Here is a 23,633-nt window from a genome sequence, read left to right as displayed (position 1 = left end):
TTTACTGCACGATGTACTTAAATGGAGGGAATTTCACTGATATTGTTGAAAATGTTGTTTAGATGCTATCAATTGGTACTTTGTGCGATATAAGAAGATTAATATTAGAATTATTTATATATTATTGCAACAAAAAGACATTAAACTTGCAGATATAACAGATTCTGGAATTAAATCCCTTGACATTACTTTACAGCAGGGTTGGGTTGTGTTTGAATTTCTATATCTCAATAAATCAAGTATAATTAAAAGTTTAACGATCATTAGCATGACATTTTTGATATTATCCGAATTAGTTATAGTGGTGATTCTTAGTCTGAACCCGCCCAAGGGAACCCAAAGATAAATTGGGCTTTTCTCTCAGTAAACACTGGTTACTTTCAGCTCTTTAGAGCCTCTAAAAATCCTTCGTATGTGCAGTCTGAGAGGGAACAATCAATCCTTGTTGGCATCTCATACACTAATGACATGCCTTGTAATGAGGGGTCCAGAGCCAAAGAGGTTGGGACCCGATGAATTATACTTAAGTGTCTGGTTAGACGACATACAGTAGCTGCAATAAAAGTTGGTAATTTGATGAAGTTTACAGCTGCACTTTGAAGTATGCATGAGACTGTTTTTAGCTGATGGCATATTGTTTATTATGAGGGTTATCTGTATAGGTTCACGGCAGCAGTAGCTCAGTCCATGGGGACTTGGGTTGGGAACCGTAGGGTCACCGGCTCAGTTCTCCATCCAAACCAAATATGGATTGGGACTGGCATCTGCAAATATGCCAATTTGCCTCCTGGGCACTGCCAAGGTGCCCCTGAGCACCCTTGAGAACCCCCAACTGCACAGGGTGCCTGCCCCCTCACTCTGACATCTTTCCATTTAATAGAGGTCCTGTTTGTGCATGTGTGTGTATTTCGGGGCCTGTGTGTGTATGACAACAGAGTGGAAAAACTGAATTTCCCCCCGGAGATCAATTAAGTGTATCTTATCTTAAACAGCTTTCAAATTATTCTATGCTATAAAAACTTTTCTTAATGACAGAGAATTTGAGGAGTTGGTTTAGTAAACTTCAGTCTCTCTCATACAACATAAAGTGACGTCTTACCAAAACAATAAAAATATGCCTCTGACTTTTCTCAGGACTTTTTTTAACAATAATCCTGTTATCAAATGTGTTGACAAAACAAATCTGATGGTGGTGAAAAGGAAAAGAGTTTAATGTGGTGTCCATCAGGGCTGCATTCAGGGTCCTCTGCTGTTCACTGTCTGACTAACTACAAAATAAAAACCCCTTAAAATCTCCTTTGTTAGTCCTTAAAGCAGTATTAACTGATATTTTTTGGCCACTTGGGGGCAGCCCAGCACTACTGTCAAACACATCCTCATACTTAAATGACAGAATAGGCTGTTTAACAGTGACTTGTAAAATGACATATATGACAGTTGGAAAGTAGTAGCAACAGGTACACATAGGAGAGAGTTGCTCCTAAAGTAATGCGTTGCTGTTGTAACACACACCTTTTCTTTTGCTACCTAAATGTCATCATGTGAACAGTACAGTAGTGAACATCCCTGAGAAATACTAACAGGATTTGCCCACTCTGTAGGGAATGGCAGTTTGGCACAAACTCAACTTTACATTTGAAAAATATTTTAAGTTGTTTCTGTGTTGTGGAGCTAAAATCCACAAAGTTGCAAAGCTGCATTTTTCTGTCCTCTATCAGTTAGCATAGTTTTTACATGTTTTGCCATTCAAGTTGTGGTCTGTAAGGAATGCAACGTGTCCAGCGGCTCATTTGTAACACGTGTTAAATTTTTAACTGCCGAGATTTACAAGTATAGCTTACTCACTTGTTTACTCAACTTGTGTGAGTGTGTACATAAAACTTGCAAATGTAAGTGCTCAGATATCATGTGGTTATATTCTAAATCAGATGAGGGTTGTGTAGTATTTTACTTCCATCAATCAAATTTGCTAACTATGTAGGTGTAATCAATGTACTTGTCAGCATACAAATGCGCTAACAGAACATCCTGTAAGTTTAAATAATATCATCTGATATCATCATCTGATCATGCTTGGTATTAAATTCACCTAAAAACTGTTGCTTGTCTGAAATGTTGTTGATTTGCCATTAAAAGTATTTGTTTCAGTACAGGGTACTTAAAATAAGTCATTATTGATATTTGGTTACTAGGGCTGTCAACGAATATTCTAAATTCGAATTCACATTTGAATTTGAAGAAAAAATGGACCTTCGAATGTGAAAATTGATATTCGATTGTGGAGAAAAAAAAACCAAAACACCACAGCAGCTGTCCTCTTTGCGAGTGGGCGTTGGCTTGGGCCGCTGCACTGAATGCACTGCATAGGCCACACCGCCCGCGCACCGAAATTCTCGCGCGAGCCGGAGTACTTCCATTCACATCAGACGTGCATTTCTCCATGCTGGTCGACAAGCGGTTCTGCTCCCAGCTGTTGATGACACAATCGGTTAACATGGGCGGCGAAAGGAAACTGGCTTCGCTTCTCAGCGCTTCGAGGCTATTTGCAGCGCGGGCGGTGTGGCCTGATGGTGAGGGGGGGGGGGGTGAGCAAGAGGTCCGCGGTCGTTTATAATGTAATGTTATAGATAATTGTTTTTTGTGTTTTAATGTGTAGGTATGTAAATGTTTTCAAAGACGTTTATGTTGAAATAAAAATACCTACAAGTAGTTCTGTTTCCTTGTATTAGTTTGCCCTCTTGTGGACATAATGCGGAAAAAAAAGAATTCAAATGGTTCGAACCTATGAGTTATTTTTAGAAGGAATATGTGAACGTCATTTTTGAGCGATTTTCACAGCCCTATTAGTTACCCATGGTACACAAGTGATGTGCTGGATTAAAGTCCTGTGCTTGACCTACTCCTTGTGCAGACTTCTGCTCTTAATATTATATCACCTGTCCTCCTCCTTTGCTCCTGTCATAGTTACTATGGCCACTAGAGGTCACTACCTAATAATAAACATACACTGCCCGGCCAAAAAAAAAGTCACCACCAAAAAAAAAGGTCATACACTCTAATATTTCGTTGGACCGCCTTTAGCTTTGATTACGGCACGCATTCGCTGTGGCATTGTTTCGATAAGCTTCTGCAATGTCACAAGATTTATTTCCATCCAGTGTTGCATTAATTTTTCACCAAGATCTTGCATTGATGATGGTAGAGTCTGACCGCTGCGCAAAGTCTTCTCCAGCACATCCCAAAGATTCTCAATGGGGTTAAGGTCTGGACTCTGTGGTGGCCAATCCATGTGTGAAAATGATGTCTCATGCTCCCTGAACCAGTCTTTCACAGTTTGAGCCCGATGAATCCTGGCATTGTCATCTTGGAATATGCCCGTGCCATCAGGGAAGAAAAAATCCATTGATGGAATAACCTGGTCATTCAGTATATTCAGGTAGTCAGCTGACCTCATTCTTTGAGCACATACTGTTGCTGAACCTAGACCTGACCAACTGCAGCAACCCCAGATCATAACACTGCCCCCACAGGCTTGTACAGTAGGCACTAGGCATGATGGGTGCATCACTTCATCTGCCTCTCTTCTTACCCTGATGCGCCCATCACTCTGGAACAGGGTAAATCTGGACTCATCAGACCACATGACCTTCTTTCATTGCTCCAGAGTCCAATCTTTATGCTCCCTAGCAAATTGAAGCCTTTTTTTCCGGTTAGCCTCACTGATTAGTGGTTTTCCTAAGGCTACACAGCTGTTCAGTCCCAATCCCTTGAGTTCCCTTTGCATTGTGCGTGTGGAAATGCTCTTACTTTCACAATTAAACATAGCCCTGAGTTCTACTGTTGTTTTTCTTCGATTTGATCTCACCAAACGTTTAAGTGATCGCCGATCACGATCATTGAGGATTTTTTTCCGGCCACATTTCTTCCTCGAAGACGATGGGTCCCCACTATCCTTCCAGTTTTTAATAATGCGTTGGACAGTTCTTAACCCAATTTTAGTAGTTTCTGCAATCTCCTTAGATGTTTTCTCTGCTTGATGCATGCCAATGATTTGACCCTTCTCAAACAGACTAACATCTTTTCCACGACCACGGGATGTGTCTTTCGACATGGTTGTTTAGGAAATGAGAAGCAACTCATTGCACCAGTTGGGGTTAAATAACTTGTTGCCAGCTGAAAGATAATCGCCCATGCAGTAATTATCCAATAGGAGGCTCGTACCTATTTGCTTAGTTAAAGACTTTTTTTTTGGCCAGGCAGTGTAGATATGGGTCGTAATGAGCTGCTTGACAACCTACATAGTCATTTTTTTGGCGAGGGCGGGCTGCTTAAGTTGTTATTGTGTCAGCAAATTTGCCATTTATACATCCAGCAGATACGGAGCAACATTAGCATTTGTTTTGATTGATGTTTGTGCCTACCTTACGAGTGTCGGCACAGTACTGTCCCTTTTTAGCTCTGTTTTGGTCCCCACTAGCTCCTTAGGGAAGCTGTCGCTAATGTTGACAGTCTGCCGTTTGGTGCTGGGCGGGTAGCGTACAGTAGTGGGTTTAACACAGTTAAACATTATGCTGATGAGAGCTGAGAGAGTGAACAAAAACAGTAACAATAGGGGCTGCTAAACCAAGACAGATTATTAGTTTTAAGATGCTAAAATGCTCCATAGAGCAGAGTGATAGTGATCTGTAGGTTCGTATTTACTGTCAGAGCAACTCCTTTCACATTACACATAATTTAACCTTTTATTAACACGTACTCAGATTTATTGTACATATATTTTTATTGTTTTTTTTAGTATTTGTATTGTATTTTTCTTCTTTTCTATAATAATGTCTCTTTGCAATACTTACTTTCATTTTCTTTTTCTCTTACTATGTTTATGTTATGCACCAATAATCCAAATTGTAAACCAGTATCTAATTCTGATACTGTGACAAAGTACTGATTAGCTTCAAATCAGATTTAGATTAATTAGATTTTTATAGATAATTCCCATCCAATACACTCCACCTTATAACATTTTGATAACTCACTACTTTACATTTTCTGCTCCCCTTCATTTTTAGAGGTATGCACGCAGGCTGGTTTTCTAGGCCTTTTCATTAAAGAAATTTTGAAGAACTTTTCCAAAACAACAACAACAAAAAAGTTTATTTAACATTTATGATGAGTGAGTTCAGGAGAAATAATAAAAAAGAAACGTCCAGGCGTTGCATACATCATCACTTTACAGAGAGCTTCTTCACAAGACTTCACAAGATTTTCCGAGGTGGTAATAAACTTTGACATTTCGAAATATAGGAATCGGGGCAGGGAAGTGTGTGTGTGTGTGTGTGTGTGTGTGTGTGTGGGTGTGTGTGTCTGTGTGGAGGGACGAGGCATGTTTTTCCTCAAAGACCTTCAGCTATGTGGTTCAGGTTCAAATTCAGGAAGTGAAAATTTAGATGGCTTCTGGTGTGTGTGCAGAGGACACTCAGGGGACTCAGTGTGTGTGTGTGTGTGTTTGTGTGTGTGTGTGCGGTCTGATCGGTGCTGACAGGGAAATATGAGGTGCACGGGGTGTGAGGGGGTGTATGGGGGTGTGTGGGGGTGGGGGGGATGAGTGAGACACAAAAGGGAAGAGGAAAACGATGAGGAAATCAAACAGGATTTAACGTCTACACCTCAAAATTTGACATTTTTCATGAATGTTTGGCTCCAATTAAAAACACTACGTTCGCTGCAGTAAAGTGCTGAGGAGAAACCACTGCGGTCCGTCCACAAAAACTACTTATAAACAAGAGTGGGAGTGCTGAACCCACTGCTAGAAATACACACTGTTTGTATTGTAGCGGGGAATATTACAGAAAGCAGCAGCAGCATATGAGAGAATGGAAGATGGAGTGTCATTTCGAAAAAGAGATAAAAATAAAGTGACAGAAAGTTGCAACGTGACTGAGAAACCTTTCAGAACAAAAAGCCAGTCACTTTATACGATGAATCTTGGATTTAACTTGGATTTTAAACTCTTAAACTTCCAAAATTATAAAACCAGAACTTCTGAGTTATTGTCTGTGAGACTATCACGATGTATAATTTAGATAAATGGAGTCATTTTCCAAATTCATGGGTGCAGGTTGGATCTTTTCCATGTTTTTCAGAGCTGTTCATAGGTCAGGACAAATGTTTCACTTCTAAATTAGAAACTAATTCGAGTCATTCAAGGGCAAAAACATACTAAATATACTTTTATCTCTCCAGTCTTTTGGTTCATGGCCAAACACCTTCAAAACCAAACACACTCCCATCTGCTTCAGCTGTACTTTGTGTTTAATGCTAACTAGCAACACTTTAGCTTGCTAAAATAAGGTGGTGAACGTGGTAAACATAACACCTGCTAACCATCAGCATGTTACCGTTGTCATTGTGAGCATAGACTATAAATTATTTGTGTAAATTAGTGTCAGTATTGTACATCAGACTGCTGCTCTTGTTTTGTTACTGGCTTATATTAACACTCTTCTTTATACTGGTAAAATAAGGGCCAGGTGATATGGAGAAAATCACATATCATGATATTTTTGACTAAATGCCTTTATCGATAGTCTGACAGTAATGTAGCGTTAATTTTTTGTGCTTTCACAGTGACTTTTTTGATAAATAATCATCAGAAGTGTGGATGTAATGAGTTAGTGGGTAAAGGCAAACAATAGAAAAGCTAGAATAGTCTGGTAAGTTCAGGAAATGACATCACTTTACTGTAATGGACTCTTAAAAACCAGGAAAAGACAACAGTGACGATATTATGACATCCAAAACCTAAGACGACATCTGGGATGCCACCAGGCCCTACAGGAAAGGGCGGCAGTAGGTCAGTCCATAGGGACTTGGGTTGGGAACCAGAGTCACTGGTTCAAGTACCCGTCCGGACCAAATATGGAGTGTGGACTGGTAGCTGGAGAGTGCCAGCCTGCCTCCTGGGCACTGCAGGCACCAAACTCCCAACTGCCCGGGGTGCTTGTCTATTGGCAGCCCCCTAACGCTGACATCTCTTCGTCTGATGCATGTATAGGTCCTGTTCGTGCATGTGTGTGTATTTCAGGCACGTATGTATATGACAATAGAGTGAAAAAAATTGGGATTAATCTTGGATTCATGAAGTATATCTTCTTCTGCTAAGTGCGCCGGGTATTCAAGATAATTGGACATAGCGGCCAAACCGTGTCATTGCAAGTCTGTCATGTGATGCCACTGAGCCCAAAAGACTTTTTTTACGTAGACTTACATTGTGAAAGACACGTCTGTAAGTCATCACATTTTACCCCTGCGAATATTGTTTCACTATTGGAATTTGATCCAATAACTTTTCAAAAGTCTAGAAGAGCCACATCAAGCTAGCAGAAGGCTAAACTGGAAGTTAGCAGCTCGGCCAGCCGAAGTTTCTAGTGCGCTTACTCGATTGCCAAAGGTTGCAGAAGATCCAGGAAGTCAAACTCGTCATGTGCCAAGGCCCGCCTCTGATGCTATATCCAGTTCTCTATATACATCAATGGATGTAATCAACTCCGTTTTCATCAGTAACGTCATCAGATTCCCAATTAAGATAGGGTTTACATCTCAAATATTGCCAAAGAGGCGTTTCTGCTTGTTGCTTTGACACCAAATCCTCCACCATCATCTTGTCCGTCAACTCTTCTTACTCTTGTAATGATAAGTGAGCTGCAACTCTGCTGTACTGAGAAAACACTTTCAGTTAAGTAGTATCTGTCGTTTAGTAAAAAAAAAAAAAATGAAATGGTGGCGGCAGTGGGCAAGTAATGTAATCGGTGTATGCCTCAAACACTGTAACACCGACTGCCACAAGTCTCATATCACAGTATCGATATATTACCAAGCCATAGTACTAACACTAATATTAAGACTTCTCTTGACAGAAAGTTCTGGATAATGTTCTTTTTAAAAAAAAAAAAAAAAATACAAAATCTTTGTATCTTTTTTATTTAAAATCAACTTTAAGGGTGCTTTCAGACCTAGAGTTGTCTTGCTTTGGCCCAAATCAGGGACTTAATTTGTTACAAAGTTGTATAATTGCCTAGAGTTGGTTCGTGTTCTCACGGCAGCATTTACAAGCGGACCAGATCAAATGCCTTGTGTGAGAAAGCTGCTCTTGATTGGTCAGAAAGTAAACAAAACGTTGAAGAAGAGTACACTTGCAAGATTAATGCGACACTTTGTAATGTCACAATGGAGGGACAACTACGCAGGTTGATTTTAGCGCTGCTCATCGTGGACTATATTGCTGTCATTGTTCATTTTAGTCAAGCCATACAGTTTGAAAACGAGGCGCGGCTCCAACTAGAAAACAACGTTGTGATGCATTGGATGCGCCGGATGCGCATATTAAGGCAGTACCTCGGCTCGAGGTCGGAACGCGTTCTCACCACAAAAGAACCACACCAGAGTTCATTTGTAAGCGGACCGAGACCACCTCTTCAAGAAGGTCTCGGTCCGGTTGTTTTGGCGCACACCCAAGTGCAATTGCTGTGTTCACACCTGCCCAAACGGACCACGCTTAGGTGACAAATGAACTTCAATTCGATTGGACTGAACCAAACAGGGCAGGTGTGAAAGCACCCTTACTTTCACTAAAGCTTTGGATGAATGAGGGAATTTCCAGTACTTTTTAAAGACCAGCTCTTAATACTAAATTAACAATTATCTGACGATCCATTCAACCAATGAAAAAGGCAGAAAAGAGAGACACCATTGTATTTATACCTGTTTGCTTTGCTTACTGAAACTTGCAAGTACTTTCCAAAAGTCTATGTAAAAAGTCAAAAGTCTTGTACTATACATACAAATACCTTACAGTCAAATCTGACCTTAGAAGAAAGAGCACAAATTCACATCCATGTTATTTAAAATGTCCCCTTTTTTGCCAGCTTCTGACTTGATATGCGCAGAGTAAAATATGTGTGACGTATATACAAAGTTTTAAAAAAAGACTTAATTTCACACTCAGACACACATTGCATTGTAAAGATCATAAAATCAGTATAAACAAGAACTGTTTGATTCATTAGATTCACACACAGACGTATAAAATATCACTGACAGCTCATGACGGTCATTTATAGTGTCTAGATTGGACGCTTGCGGACGTGCTCTCAGCTCCTCGAGGCACTGGCGATATAAAAGTGGAAGGTGCATGCACAGCTTTACTGTCAGTCTTATAAAGAGAGTGTAAGCACAATTTATTACAGGATACGAAGGCTAAAATGAACATCCAAGTATTTTTCTTTTTATATGAAGCCCTTTATCTACAAAACAGCTTCCATCACATCTGTTCTCTCGGCAGACGTTCATCGAGGCATTTCGTCCACTTCAGGTCTTGGTTTAAATCCAAAAGTCTGTGTTTTGCGTTCCAAAACAGCACTGCTGTCCAGAGAAAAAATTCCACAACAACTTCCACAAATGTCAGTTTTGTCTTTCAAATTAACGTCTTTGGGAAGCAGCTATGGCCAGATGTGATGCCCCGACTGCTTATGACTGTTTAACCGTATAGAAAAAAGATCTCATCCAGACACACAAGAAGTTTTGATGTTCTCAGATGAGTTTGCGTTAAAAGGATCCACGCTTCAGTTGACTTTAAAGATGCTGAAGATGTGAGGCGAGGCTGACGGGTTGCCCAGAGTGTGGAGTCTGAAGGACGAGCCTGTGATGGCCTGCAGCTCCGTGCCTTTGTCCAGTCGCAGGAGGCCGGACACCTGGCAGGGCTTCAGGAAGTGGAAAGGGTGCGGCCCGGCGGAGGGGGTCGTCCCGTAACCCTCCATGCACTGCAGCTTCTGAGGCCTCTGGCCGCTGGTCACCACATCCAGCTTCACATACTGAGACTGCTGCTCATTGAACAACACCTGAGGAGACGCAGAAGATGATCAATCAAGCGAGACAGATTAGCAGAGACACCAGGACAACTTGTTTCTTCTCAACTGTTCAAATGAAAACTAAGTGCTGGATTTCCAAGGTCCTGCAATCATAATTCTTTCTTTCTTTCTTTCTTTTGGCGAGATTTTCTCCAGACCTCTGTCAACTTGACAAGACCGAGGTCTGGCTACACGAGATTACCCAAAACCTGATATCCACCTCTCCAAAGAACATGATACGTACCAGTACAGCATGACTGATGTTTGTACAAAATAAAGGCTGTTTTTTTTAAAAAGCTGCATTAGGTGGTAAAACTTAGAAGTAAGGCTGCGTCCCAAGACGATTCACTCAAGTTTGAAATATGAAATCTGGTTTCTTCACCACTTCAATTTAAAAACTAAGGAAGCCAAATTCAAAAGCAAACTTGTTTAAGGCCTTGTCACACCAAGACACATTGATGGAAAACATGTCACCAGCAAAACCATTGTTTTCCTCTTCTCTCGTGCTGTGCTTCATGTTTTTCTTGCGGTTTTTAGACGTGCATAGCAGTTAAAATATCATCAGCTTTTCAATGCAAGGAGCGGTTAGCTTGTCAATATCACACTTGGCCTTGGCAGCCAGTCAAAGCAAACAAGAGGCGGGCTTTACTTCTTCACCACTTCCTTCCTGTTTTGATGCCAGTTGTGGTAGGAACAGTGAGGCTCTGGCAAATGCAGACAAAAAGTTGATACTAGCGGCATTTGCATACTATAAACTATAATTTAAGGTCACCTCAATATTTAAATACTAAACAGGGAACGTGTTTCCCGAAGATGCAAGCGTAACCAGGTGAACCTCCCTGGTTAAAATGATGTGGATAAATACGCTAGCTAGCTAGCTAGGTGTTGGACTGTGAGAGAGCTACAGACTAAGTGAGAGGGAAGGGGAATTCATAGCCACAATGGCGGATGGGAAATGCCCTGATGTCACCCTAAATAACACCTGGTTTTGGTGGCACAATCGCAGCTGAAAATGCCACCAATGTCTACCTAAAAATACCCCGTTTAGGAGCCACATAGAAATGCCCCAATGTCTCACTAAAAACATCCGGTTTTGGTGCCACAGTCGCCCCTGGAAATGCTCGTATGTGTACCTACCAAACATATCTGGTTTGGTGAGACAGTATTTTAGCTGGAAATGCTCCATTGTCTTGCGATAAAAACATCTGGTTTTGGTGCAATAATTGCTGTAAGAAATGCCTCAATGTTTGGTTTGGTGACACAATCGCCGCTAGAAAATGCTCCAGTGTCTTGCTACAAAAACCTCTGATTCTGATGACACAATCGCTGCTGGAAATGCTCTGATGTCTTCCTATGAAACAACTATTTTTGGTGCCACAATTGCTGCAGGAAATGCTGCTAATGCCTACCTAAAAAACCTGGTTTTGGTACCACATCGAAATGCACCAATGTCTTCCTAAAAAACATCCGGTTTTGGTGCCATATTTGCCACTGGAAATGCTCCAATGTCTTGCTGCAAAAACAACTGTTTCTGGTGACACAAACACCACTGAAAATGCTCCGATGTCTTGCTAAAAACCAACTATTTTGTTGCCACAATTGACCTTTCGCTAAGCCCCGCCCCCCTTTGTTACTGTTGCCACGTCCGTCGAGCTTTCGCTCCTAGCATAAGAAATATGGAGTTTTCAGCGATATCAGTGAGAGATATTCCAAAGGAAATAACATTAAATTTCTGGAAAAACTGTTCGGAGATATCAGAGAGAAGCCGACAGAAAGGTCTTCAATATGCATGTGAGAGCTACATTCACATTATCATCTGCTGGCGGAGTATAAATCATGAGAACATTAAAATAGAGGGAAAAGCTCACCAGTCGCAATGCAAGTGTTTAGCACCCCACGTGTTGACACTTCACGTGAAGAACAAAGAATGTTCTTGTACAGCAGGGTAAGTCAATATATGGTTTAAATTTAAGTTAATGTTGAGTTATGTTCCCTCCTTGGGAGAGCAGCTAGCACACAAAGCTAGCGTTAGCGAACGTTAGTTAGCATCTCAACTTGGAACAAATGTAGGTGTTTTTATTGATCTTTGCTGGATTCAGCTGTTCGTGTGGTCTTCCACACTGTTGTAGCCATATCTTCCTTGGGTCTTGGGCTTGGGGAAGGGGAAAATTCAACACCACCTTTGACACTTTTTGGGTATCAGGTGTCGGACTTGAAGGTAACGTTACCATATGCACGCTGCTTTAGCATATTAGCTTCTGCTGAAAGCTTGACGGACCTCTTGGTTGCTAAACACGGTTGCTAACGTAGGATTGGACAGTGACTGATTAAGGGAGAGGCTTAGCGAAGGGTGAATTGCTGCTGGAAATGCTGCCAATGTCACCTAAAAACACCTGGTTTTGGTACCATGTTGGAAATGCCTCGATGTCTTGCTACAAAAACAAGTGTTTTTGGTGCCACAATTACTGCTGAACATGCGACCAACAAATCCCTAAAAATTACAGTTTAGGTGCCACATTTAAATGCCCCGATGTCTCGCTGAAAAACATCCAGTTTTAGTGACACAATCATCACTGGGCAACAACTGGTTTTGGTGGTGTAATTGCAGCTGGAAATGCCTGGATGTTTTACTAAAAACATCCGGTTTGTTGTTACATATCTGGTTTGCAGATATGTACAATGCCAACATTTTCTTCAGGCAAATGGGCTGTTTTTTCCTCACTGACGAAATGGTCTCATCTCAGTCATACAAGGACTTTGACTACATGAAATGCAAGTCTTTAATCAGCCAAGTTAAATTAGAAAATGTTTGATCAAAGAATAAGACTAAGAATTTGAAATTACGAACATTTACTACCACATAGTATGTCTGTGCACACGTAGTAATGTGAGGATGATGAGTGTGATGCTGTTGGAGTTTGTTAATAAACTACAACTCCCAACACAAACTCACCTGACAGAACAGGAAGTAGACGCCCGCTCTCTCCACAGTGAAGGTGCCTTGTTCCTTGTTGTACCTCACTGCTTTACTCATATTCAATGTCCTCTCTTCCCAACCCTTTATCACGCCTCCCTCTCCAACTGACACACACACACACACACACACACAGTCATCCAAGGTAAATCATCTCAGAGACAAAAATTTCACAGATTATCTTCCATCCGTCATTTTTACGACTCTTACCTTGCTGAGAGGAGACTTTGGTTACTGGTGGAAAGTGAAAGAGACATTGAAAGGGAGAGAAAAGGGAAAGTCAATTAAGATTTTATGAGTGCAATCGTATAGGGGTATATGATTGAAACCACTTCAGCAGATGCTACATGAGACGGCTATACGGGATCTGCCAAGCTACTTACTCTCAAAATGAGACGCTGCTTTCTTTCCACTTCCATTCCTCCCTCGCAGCGCTCCCCCTTCACAAGGCAAGGAGAGACGGAGTATGAATGGCAGAGAAAATAACGTCTGTGGTTTTTTGATAAAACAATCATTCCCATCTGTATCTGTCTAATAACACGGTGTGTTAATTTGCAGCCATTTAAATTCAACCTGGCTCTTTTTAACGCGGTTAGCAGATGGGCAAAGGATTTCCTGTCACGTGCTTCAATATATTTCCTCAAACTGTTATTTTCAGTCGTGTGCCTCTTTCTTTTTTTTGTGCCTGTGGGGGCTAATCTTAGTGCCAGCTGGTCGCAGTCATCTAGAAAATACAGACAAAGAAGAGCGATGGAGTGAAGGAGGATGGAGAGCTGTGTGGGGGGGCAGACAAAGACAAGATAGGCAGGGGAAAAGTGAAAGCATTAAATGTGCTTCGAGAGATGAAGCTAAGAACGTTTTATAAAGAGAAATGAAGTGCCGGAAAAAGAGAGTCAAAAAGGTCTTTGGCTGCTCTGTGACCAAAAGAGTCGATTAAGAACAGAGTGAAGCAACAGCTACGGCCCCTGCTCTGATAAATACAATAAATAAAACACAACACTAAAAGGCCAAAGCTGCACAACGCCGGCTCTTGTTACACACTAAAGGTTTATTTTAGCTTTGCAATCTGGCCTACGGGGAGCATAATGTAGTGCAAGTGTTGAGACTTTACATTTCCTGACATTTCAACAGTGCTGTGGCTAAAGTGTGGTTATGTTTAGGCACAAAAACCACTTGGTAATGGTTAGGAAAAGATCATGTTATGTCTTAAAATACCCATTTTTGGTGCCACAGTTGCAGCTTGAAAGGCCCCCATGTCTGGCTAAAAACCACCAAGTTATGGTGCCACAATAGCAACTTGAAATGCCTCAATGACTCGCTAAAAAACAGTTTTGGTGTCAAAATCGCAGCTTAAAATGCCCCAGTGTCTTGCTAAAAACCACCAAGTTATGGTGTCAAAATCGCAGCTTGAAACGCCCTGATGTCTTGCTAAAAAATGCCCAGTTTTGGTGCCACAGTCATGGCTGGAAATGCCCTGATGTCTCGCTATAAAACACCTAGTTTTGGTGCCACAGTCGCAGCTGGAAATGACCTGATGACTCGCTAAAAACCACCAAGTTATGTTGCCACAATAGCTTGAAATGCCCTGATGTCTTGCTATAAATCACCCACTTTTGGTGCAACAATCACAGCTGGAAATGCTGCTATGTCTCACTAAATCCCGCCCCCACCCCCAGTTTTGGTATCACATTCACAGCTGGAAATGCCCTGATGTCTCGCTATAAAAGACCCAGATTTGGTGCCACAGTCGAGGCTGGAAATGCCCTGATGTCTCCCAATAAAACACCCAGATTTGGTGCCACAATCATAGCTTGAAATGCCCTTATGCCTCACTAAAAAAAAACACTTTTGGTCCCACAGTCAGAGCTGGAAATGCTGCAGTGTCTCACTAAAAACCCTCCAGTTTTTGGTATCACATTTGCAGCTGGCAATGCCCTTATGTGTCGCTATAAAACACCCAGTTTTGGTGCCACAATTGCAACTTGAAATGCCCTGATGTCTCGCTAAACAACACCAAGTTTTGGTGTCACAATCATGGCTGGAAATGCCCCGATGACTCGCTAAAAAACACCCAGTTTTAGTACCACATTTGCAGGTGGAAATACAGCTGATGTCTCAAAAAAAAGGAGAAAAAAAGCATTTCTAGCACCACATTTGCAGCAGAAAATGCTGTGATGTCTCGCTTAAAAACACCCAGTTTTGGTGCAACAGTTGCAGCCAATGACTTGCTAAAAATCACCCACTTTGGGTGCCATAATCAAGGCTGAAAATGTTGCGATGTCTTGCTTAAAACAATACCATTTTTGGCGCCACAGTCGCAGCTGGAAATGCCCTTATGCCTCATTAAAAAAAACACTTTCGGTGCCACAGTCAGAGCTGGAAATGTTGCAATGTCTCGCTACAAAAAACAAAACATTTGGTACCACATTTGCAGCTAGAAATACAGCTGCTGTCTCAAAAAAAACTAATAAATACAAATAATAAACACCGGATTGTGGTGCCACAGTTATGGCTGGAAATGCCACTATATCTCGATTAAAAAAGATAAAATAAAAAAAGCCAGTTTTGTTGTTTGTTAGTCTCGAACAGCTGCCATTAAAATAGCTGGTCTTGGTACCACAATCACGGCTGAAAATACCACTGGTGTCTCATTAAAAAAAGCCTTATAGACGAAGCTAAGAACACTAAATTAGAGAAATGAAGTGCCAGAAAAAGCGAGTCAAAAATTCTTCAGCTACTCTGTGTCCCAAAAGAGTTGATTAAGAACAGAGTGAGGCAACAGCTACGGCCCCTGCTCGAATAAATACAATAAATAAAACACAACGCTAAAAGGCCAAAGCTGCAGAATGCCTGCTCTTGTTACCCACTAAAAGTTTATTTTAGCTTTGCATTCTGGCCTTCGGGGAGCGATTTGAAACTCAGATACAACCTGAATACTGTAACTGAGAAATACATACTTTATGTTTCGAGACGGAGCAGCCAAACACCGGGGCCCCCCGCCGTCATACAGGAATATTAAGTCCCTGCTAAAATAACTCGCAGGTGGGTGACCCTGTAGACTTAGGATTTGCTATGGGCGAGCATAAAGCCCTCAGGCTGGCCTGAGTTTCCTGACTCAAGCTGTCAGTCATCAGGAGAGAACATAACAGCAGTGTCCTGCTGAAACACTGCACCGCGGTGGTCAACTTTCCACAAACTGGAAAAAGCTGTTTGGTGTTTTTTTATTCCCGTCGATAGCCATGAATTTCTGAACACTTTAATGTGTTTTGGAAGACAAAGCAGGATATCAGTTACTAAAGAAAAAAGCTAATATCTGCAGGATATCAATATAGATATTCTGGCGAGAAATGCACTTCTCTAAATGAATCCTTTTGTCAAATTTGGACGTTCATCCCTGCGCTGAAATCCAGCATAAGAGCGACTGAGGGTTCATTCTCGGACAAAATGTGAACAATCAAGCAGTCCCATGATGGTGACGCAAGCAGAGGCTATAAATACTGCAATGATAGGTCATCAAATATCACCGCTTTCACAACAAATCATAGCTGTGTCAGTCGTGTGCTCAGGGGGGAGGACAGAAAAAAATCAATTTCACTGCCCGAAAGCGTGCAACAAGGCCTCGCTCCCGAGCCAGCTGGTTTTCTGGGCTCCGAGGCCGTTCTGGTCAGACCTGTAATTTCTGAAACAGTCATCCAGCTGCCTACTTTTTCCTGTGTCAACTTTTAGCAGCGGGCTGTGCCTGCGGCCCGCTAGACCCGACCAAAGTGGCATGCGGGCCAAGACTGGCCAGCGTTTGTGTTAAATGTTCTTCCCAAAAAAAACAACAGAGCACAGTTGGTAAGTATTGTGTCTGTGGTGATTTCGGGGGCGGCTAAAAAGCACAAAACTTCGACATGCTGCTGGTGTTGAAGTCAAGAAAATGCAGCTGTGGAAGACTTTTTTTTTTTTTTTTTGGGTTTGCAGTACCGTCTCTCTTCACTCTCTGCCCCACCAGCAGCTCTCTCTTCTCCAGAATGAGCTGAACAATGGCCTTCCTCTGTGTATTGACCTGTTGAGAGACAGAGAGAAAGAGAGAGGGAGAGAAAACGCACTATTAACAAATGTCCAATAAGTTTATTATGACTTTTTTCTGGCGTGGATCCCACACAGCCACAGACAGCCTCTTCCAGCCAGCCAGCCACATAAACAGGCTCGTCTTTTCCAGTATCCTGCCCCTGCTGCCATGCTCGCTTTAGAATAGGTCTACCACTTCCTCAGAGAGTGGTTGCGACACCTAATGCATGTTTTTAGTGCTTTGCATTCCTCGCATCTTTACTCCCATTTCTGAGAAAGAGACGATTTTTGTCAAGCCAGCAAAGTTTGAAAAGCTTGGCCGGGGGCCTGCTGAATGACCGAAGGAGGCCTATATGAAGTAAGAGGAACCGTGGCCCAGGGAAAGTATGTTTAAATTTACTGCTACTGTGGAAATGGAGGCAGCGAGTCGCTCTGCGCTCTCCAGACGTTCACTCGCTGGCTCTCATCAGGAGTTGGCCAACGGTCAAATGGACAGAACGGGGCCCCTTGGGAAGGACTCCAGCATCAACACTCCACGTGTCCAATTCTGGGGGGGGGGGGTGTTTGTGTGTGTGTGTATGTGAGAGAGTGAGTGTGTGTGCAGGTCTGTCAACATGATACACGGCCAACCTGTCCTCCTGATCTCAAATCCAGCGCAACCTGGTTTTGTAAATACTGTGAACTCGAAACCAGAAGAATTTCCATCAGCTCCTTTTGGCTGCATGTAGAGAATTTGCCTTGTGATGCAACCTCGTGCTGGAGTCTTAACATTTGCTGCAAGTGCAAGAAGCTTCAAAAGTGCTCTTTGCATTAGAGCTGCACGTGTAGGTGCAGATTCCAGGGGACACTCAATATTTGAACATGGGCATTTGCCCCCTTGTAAAAACATGAAAGTAGCAAAGGACTTTTATTTTGACAGCATTTAAAGGGACAGTTCAGATTTTAAGCTCAGCAACCTACTGCTGTGGACCTAGAAACGGCACACCTGGGAAAAAAACAACATCGGGTCATGTGTGTGCTCTATTGAGAGTATTTTCACTGCTTTACCTCAATATCAATCAGTGATTACCACTGCAAAAATGAAGCTGTTACATCGTTCTCTTCACAGCCAGACTCCTTTGAGAAAAACAGCGATTTAACATTGCTGAACACAGGAGCTGCTGGTCTACTGCTGCCTTCATCAGTTATTTTATTTGTGTTTTTGTGTCACTTCGGCATTTGAATGGCTTTGTCTGGACTCCCCAGAGTCACACAGTAACACAAACTAACCAGCTAATCGAATCAACATTGGCCAGCAGCTCCTGTGTTCAGCAAGCTAAAATTACTCTTTTTCTCAATGGAGTCTGGTGGCTTTGACGAGAACATAGACAGGAAACTTAAGCCGCTAACGCCTTTCCTGTTAAAATGGGTGGTCTGATGGAAAGGTAAAGCAGTGAAAACACTCTCAATATAGCGCACATTTAAACTGATGTTGTTTTTTTAGGTGGCTAAAACATGCCTTGTTACTGGCCCCCATCCGCAGCAGTGCATTGCTCAGCTTCCACGTCGGACTCCAGCCTGCTTCTCCAAACTGGGGGCGTGACTCCAGATATCAAATGTGTGTAATATACTAACTATGGATAAGGACCCCATACAAGCTCACTTAAAAAGAAAATAAACTGTCCCTTTAAGACTTTTAAACCATAAATTGATGCTGTAAATGCACAAATCGGTGCGTAAAAACTCACCAGAATGCAGGACATAAAGTATTTGATGCTCAGATTTTACTTGCTGCGCATAATTTCTGCAAATTCAACCACTTTAAAAGAGCTTTCTCCTGACCTGTGCAGGAGAAGTGACCGTGCATGTTGCAAAACGCTTTACACTTGCCACACTTTATCACTCAGCCTGTTCCCCTCCGCGCGCTCGGTTGAGTATAAAGTGCACACAGAGGCAAATAGTTGAGGCTTTCCAGTAAATTGAGATAAAACTGGAGCACTACTGGCACCAGAGTAATTAAACATGGCGGGGGGAGCAGCAGCAGCAGCACGAGGGGGGGCTAGACGCAAAAAAGAAGCAGTAACTCCACACAACCTGACTGCACTTATTGGTAAGCAATAAAAGTGCCAAGCAGAGAAATGGTGCAATAGAATAGAGTACGTGCAAAGGCGGGAGAGAAAGGGGGGTCAGGGGCTGTGGGGGGGTGAAGTGTGGAATTGCATTTTTCCATATCCCCCCCGTGAAGATTCCCGTAACCGCAGCCACACAAGAAAAGTTACGTAACAAACACTTTGTAATAATCACAGGCGCGTAAATATCATCGTTGGTGCAAATATGCGTGGCATGCGTGTTTGCAGGCTTGATTGTGGTTTTTTTGAGTGTGACACAAACCTGCTCCATTCGGTCCTGCAGGATCTTAAAGGACTGGGACAGGTCCCGCGTCTGTCGCCAAGTCCACGCCGTGAACAGCGCGCTGCATGCGGCCAGAGACAGAGCCACCAGGGCCAGCGAAGCCCAGACGACCCGCAGCTTGCGCACTCGCCTCCTCTGCAGAATCCGATGCATGTTGGTGCAAGACTGCGCTGCTACTCGCCGCCGCAGACCATCCCAAGTCCCCGCTCCAACTTCATTCCAGCAGAGCATGAAGTCCCTCCAAATGCGGGTCTGTCCAAATGTCCATTTTGGTGCAGGAAAGACGCGCGAGTGGACAGCCTCGAACTAAACGCGTGGGTCTTTGTGTTTAATCTGACAGCTGAGGGGTTTTAATAAAGCAGCAAAACATCCACTCTTTGCTCCACACAGATCAAAGCCACCATCCTCCGCGTGCCTCCAAATGCACGGAAACTGCAACTCGCGCACATCAACTGTTGCATCCTTCTCCTTGTGATTCGTTGACTCAGCTCTCTTGTCTTCCCTTTAAACAGCGCGCTGGGGGGTCACTCTATTAGACAGACAGACTGAGCACACATGAGCGTCAAACCACACACACACACACACACACATACACAGACACACACACATACACAGACTTTGTGGTGAACTTTCCGCGCGCCCTTGGCGAGCTCTGATGTTGTGATACCAGCGTGCATCCGCCGTAAAAACCAACGAGGTGAGCACAAGAAAAACATACGAGGCGCACCAGGGCTTCCTCCGCTGCTCCAGACACTTTCATCAACTTGCATGCCTTGAAAATATGTGCCATCCACGCGTGTGACAGTTCCGTTTGTCACCACACGGTGGCTGTAGTGTATAGGTCATGAATGGTGGGGATGATGCTGTGTGACTGGATCCAGTGGGTCATCAACAACTGTCTATTGATCCCAACAGTCCATAATCTAGAAGAAACCCCCCCCCCCCCCCCAAATACTTTATACTTTCTTCTATGCAATGCACAATTGGCTCCTCTTTCTCCATTTGCCCAAGTAGTGCACGTATGCTTTACTGTATTTGACCGTGTGTGTGTTTTATTTTGCAATATATTTATAGATAGGATGTATACGGACAGGAACTTCTATCATTTACCCGGGAGTTTGAAAAACCTTGGCATGTTCCCACTGAAATTACTTTCAACTCCAATCTTCCCCTGAAAACAGTACCTCGTAGGGGGTAGGACTTTTCAGATTCCTGAGAATGCTGATCGGTGGAACAGACACTTGCAGCGCTCTGCACTTCCGCGTTCGTGTGGCTGCAAACTTTATTTCATTCCTACAAGCTTCACTTTGTTTGTGTTTTGATCATTTGGAAAATGGAGCAAAAGAAGAGAACCTACAAGAAGTGGACGGACAACGAGGTCCAGACTCTTTTGAGCGTATTTGCTGAGGAGGAAGTTCAGCAAGACTTCGAATCGGCGACTCGAAACGACTGAGTCTATGGAAGAGTAGCCGTCAAGCTGGTGGAGCTAAGTATAGGGCACACACTGAATCATCTATGTCACCAGCCTGATTTGGAACTTTGAGGTGTGGTGGAAAACCACACAGATTACCAGGAATTCTTTGACCCAGGTAAATACATTCCTGGAAACAAAAGTTCCTGGAAATATTGGTGGAAAAGGAGCTATTCATACTGAGTCTCAGCCGATTCAGGCAACCGGACCCGGCCTGCCTAATTTCATTCGGCATGCTGAGTTCAGGCTGATTCTGGACCAGGTCATTTTGGCTACCTGGGGAGCATCTTTGGAACTAAAGAAATATCTTAAAGGTCCAGTGTGTAAGATTTAGGGGGATGTGGTGACATCTAGTGGTGAAGATCGCAGATTGCAACCAGCTGAAACGTCTTCCAGTTAGAATTCCTCCACTAAATAAGTGCATGTTAAAGAAAAAAAAAATATTTCCAATGCTGCTCATCGTGGAGGGGCTGCTAACTCAGTGGCCAACATGAAAACGTGAATGGCCCTATCCAGAGCTAGTGGTTTGTCCAGTGGTTCTCAAATGGTGTGCCACGCCATGAGGCCAGTCCAGGTGTGCCATGGGTATTTGTGATAACCACACATTAGCCTATAATCGAACTTTCAACTGGGTCTATACAAAAAGTTCGGAATTAATTTTTAATTGACTATATCAGTATATTGTGTGCACCCATTTCCTAAAAAAAATTATTTAATTTAATTTAAAAAACCTTCACAGGGAACCTATTTATCGCCGTTGGTGCATTGGAATTTTAAGTGTGTGACACATCAAAGCCCTGATTGGCAGCCAGTGTGAGGGCTGGTAACATTTAAAAGGAGAAAGTTGTGAGTGTACAACAAAGCAGTAGACAGCCAGTAGACAGTATCATGAAAGCTCTACATGTATGTCTTATTTTTCTCTTATTTTTATTGTCTTATGTCATGATGAGAGTGATAACACACTTTGTAGAAGCTATTGTGCACAGATATAAATACAGGTGTGCCTTGAGATTTTGGCTTGCCCCATGGTGTGCCTTGGGCACAAAGGCCCAATCCCAATTCCTATTTTAACCTTCAATCTTAACACTCAGTCTCGAAAATCCGTGCTTCTGAGATTTTCCAGTACCACACTTGGCGGTGAGTGCTATCCCAGAATCCCTTGCGCATCATCGGCTGAGCCCAGCCGAAATCAGCCAAGTCCGTAGGATTCATTCAAAGCAAGATGGCGGCAGAAAGCGGTAAAAAGAAGATTTATAACTGTGAGGATTTTCCTTGCAAATATGAGTTTAAAAATTATGATAAGCATTGTAATAGTTAAATGTCATTTTATGGATTTTAAACCTCTTTGTAGCGTAAACACGAACACATTTTTTCGCTAACGATCGATAGTAACGTTAACGTTAGCCGTCGCGGTGCACACAAGCCATAACGATAGCTGTTGTTCAGTTAACGTTACGAAATATCATTTTCTCAGTGGTAATGTTAAGTTTAATCAATATACGTGAAATGTCTGCACCGACATTTTTGTAAAATGACCGCACAGTGTCATCTACTGTAGCTGCAGCTGCAGACGGCATGATTCGTATCGTTCGTCTGTAACCTTCTTCTTCTACGACTACTGATGACGTAATGTACCTTCTTCTTCTTCTTCTTTTGAATTGACAGACTGGATGGAGCTTTGGTGTATTGCTGCCCCCCACAGTCTGAAGACGTATCTGCCTTTAAGGGGTGTCTCATTTCTAAGTCTCAAGATAGCCCTAACACTTGGTTTTTAAGGGCTAGTGAGATTGAGCGTTGAGCTTGAAAATTAAGATTGAGGGTTAAGATAGGAATTGGGATTGGGCCAAAAAAAGTCTGAGTCCATTCTGGGCTACTGTAGAAACATAATGGTGCAACATGGCGGACTCTGAGAATGAGGACTCGCTCCCTATGTAGATATGAACATCTCATTCTAAGGTAACACAAACACAATTTTTATTTTCAAGTAATTATACACTAAGAAAACATACTTATTATATTTTCTGCCAATGGATCCTCCTCAATTCACACCAGACCTTTAGTTTATTATTCTAACATTTCATAGGGATTAAAGGGACAGGTGGTGTTAGTACGCCCCCTGTAGGTCAAATGTAATTACACACCACCAATAATTTCACCTTTGATTAGCATTATTAATTACCTTAAGCTTATATTATATATTTATTTATTTCCTCTCAAGTAGTTATTTTTTAAAAAATGTGTTTACAATGAGGTTGGCTGTTACATTCATTAGAGGGCGCTGTTGATACTTAGATTTTGGGGTCAGAGGTCATCTAAGGGGTCATTTGAGGGGTAATGCACTTGACTTTGACGCAAAAAGACTTTCCATTTTCCCATATAAAAACCCAGCTCTTCTGTGTTTCTCCTAAGTTTTTACACAATGAATTTATAATGAATCTATTAATACTATCAAAAAGTACGATGGGAGAGCTGTAGTGTAGATATGTTCGTTCTTAGCTAAGCTACAACATGTGGTTGGCAGCATCGTTGCGGGGAAACAAAACCCAGTTGTGGATGCTTGTTACATTCTCTTCAGGGTTGGTTGTCACACCCTTTGTTAGCATGTGCATGCGTGGTGTGAAATATTTAGTACTTTCTTTTTTCGATAGAAAATGGGCAGGAATTTTGTCAGGAAGACAAACTGTGGTACTCAAATATGCAGGCATTGTTCTGGTATTACGAATGTCCGGATGAATAAGTGACAGGCTGTAGGGGAGGTTTTACTTTCACTTTAATCCCTGTCTTACCTTTTTATTGCTCTTAATATTGTTATATAAGGGTTAAAAATGCACTTATGGGAATG

General features: G+C 42.4%; 1 protein-coding gene across 1 annotated transcript; it reads right to left on the bottom strand.

The window, feature by feature from the left end:
* Nucleotides 1–5,136: 5,136 nt before the first annotated feature.
* On the bottom strand, nt 5,137–20,078 carry tnfsf12 (TNF superfamily member 12). The gene is made up of 6 exons (XM_033609801.2): nt 19,300–20,078; nt 16,843–16,924; nt 13,260–13,316; nt 13,087–13,110; nt 12,856–12,983; nt 5,137–9,893 (listed from the first exon to the last, which is right to left on the bottom strand). The coding sequence occupies exons 1-6, from the start codon at nt 19,549–19,551 to the stop codon at nt 9,618–9,620; spliced, it is 819 nt and encodes a 272-aa protein (XP_033465692.1). The 5' UTR covers nt 19,552–20,078; the 3' UTR covers nt 5,137–9,617.
* Between the last annotated feature and the right edge of the window lie 3,555 nt (nt 20,079–23,633).

Source organism: Epinephelus lanceolatus, chromosome 22, assembly GCF_041903045.1.
Source record: "Epinephelus lanceolatus isolate andai-2023 chromosome 22, ASM4190304v1, whole genome shotgun sequence".
Lineage (NCBI taxonomy): Eukaryota > Metazoa > Chordata > Actinopteri > Perciformes > Serranidae > Epinephelus > Epinephelus lanceolatus.
Note: the sequence above shows the minus strand (reverse complement) of the source record. Positions and strands in the feature narration are given on the sequence as shown.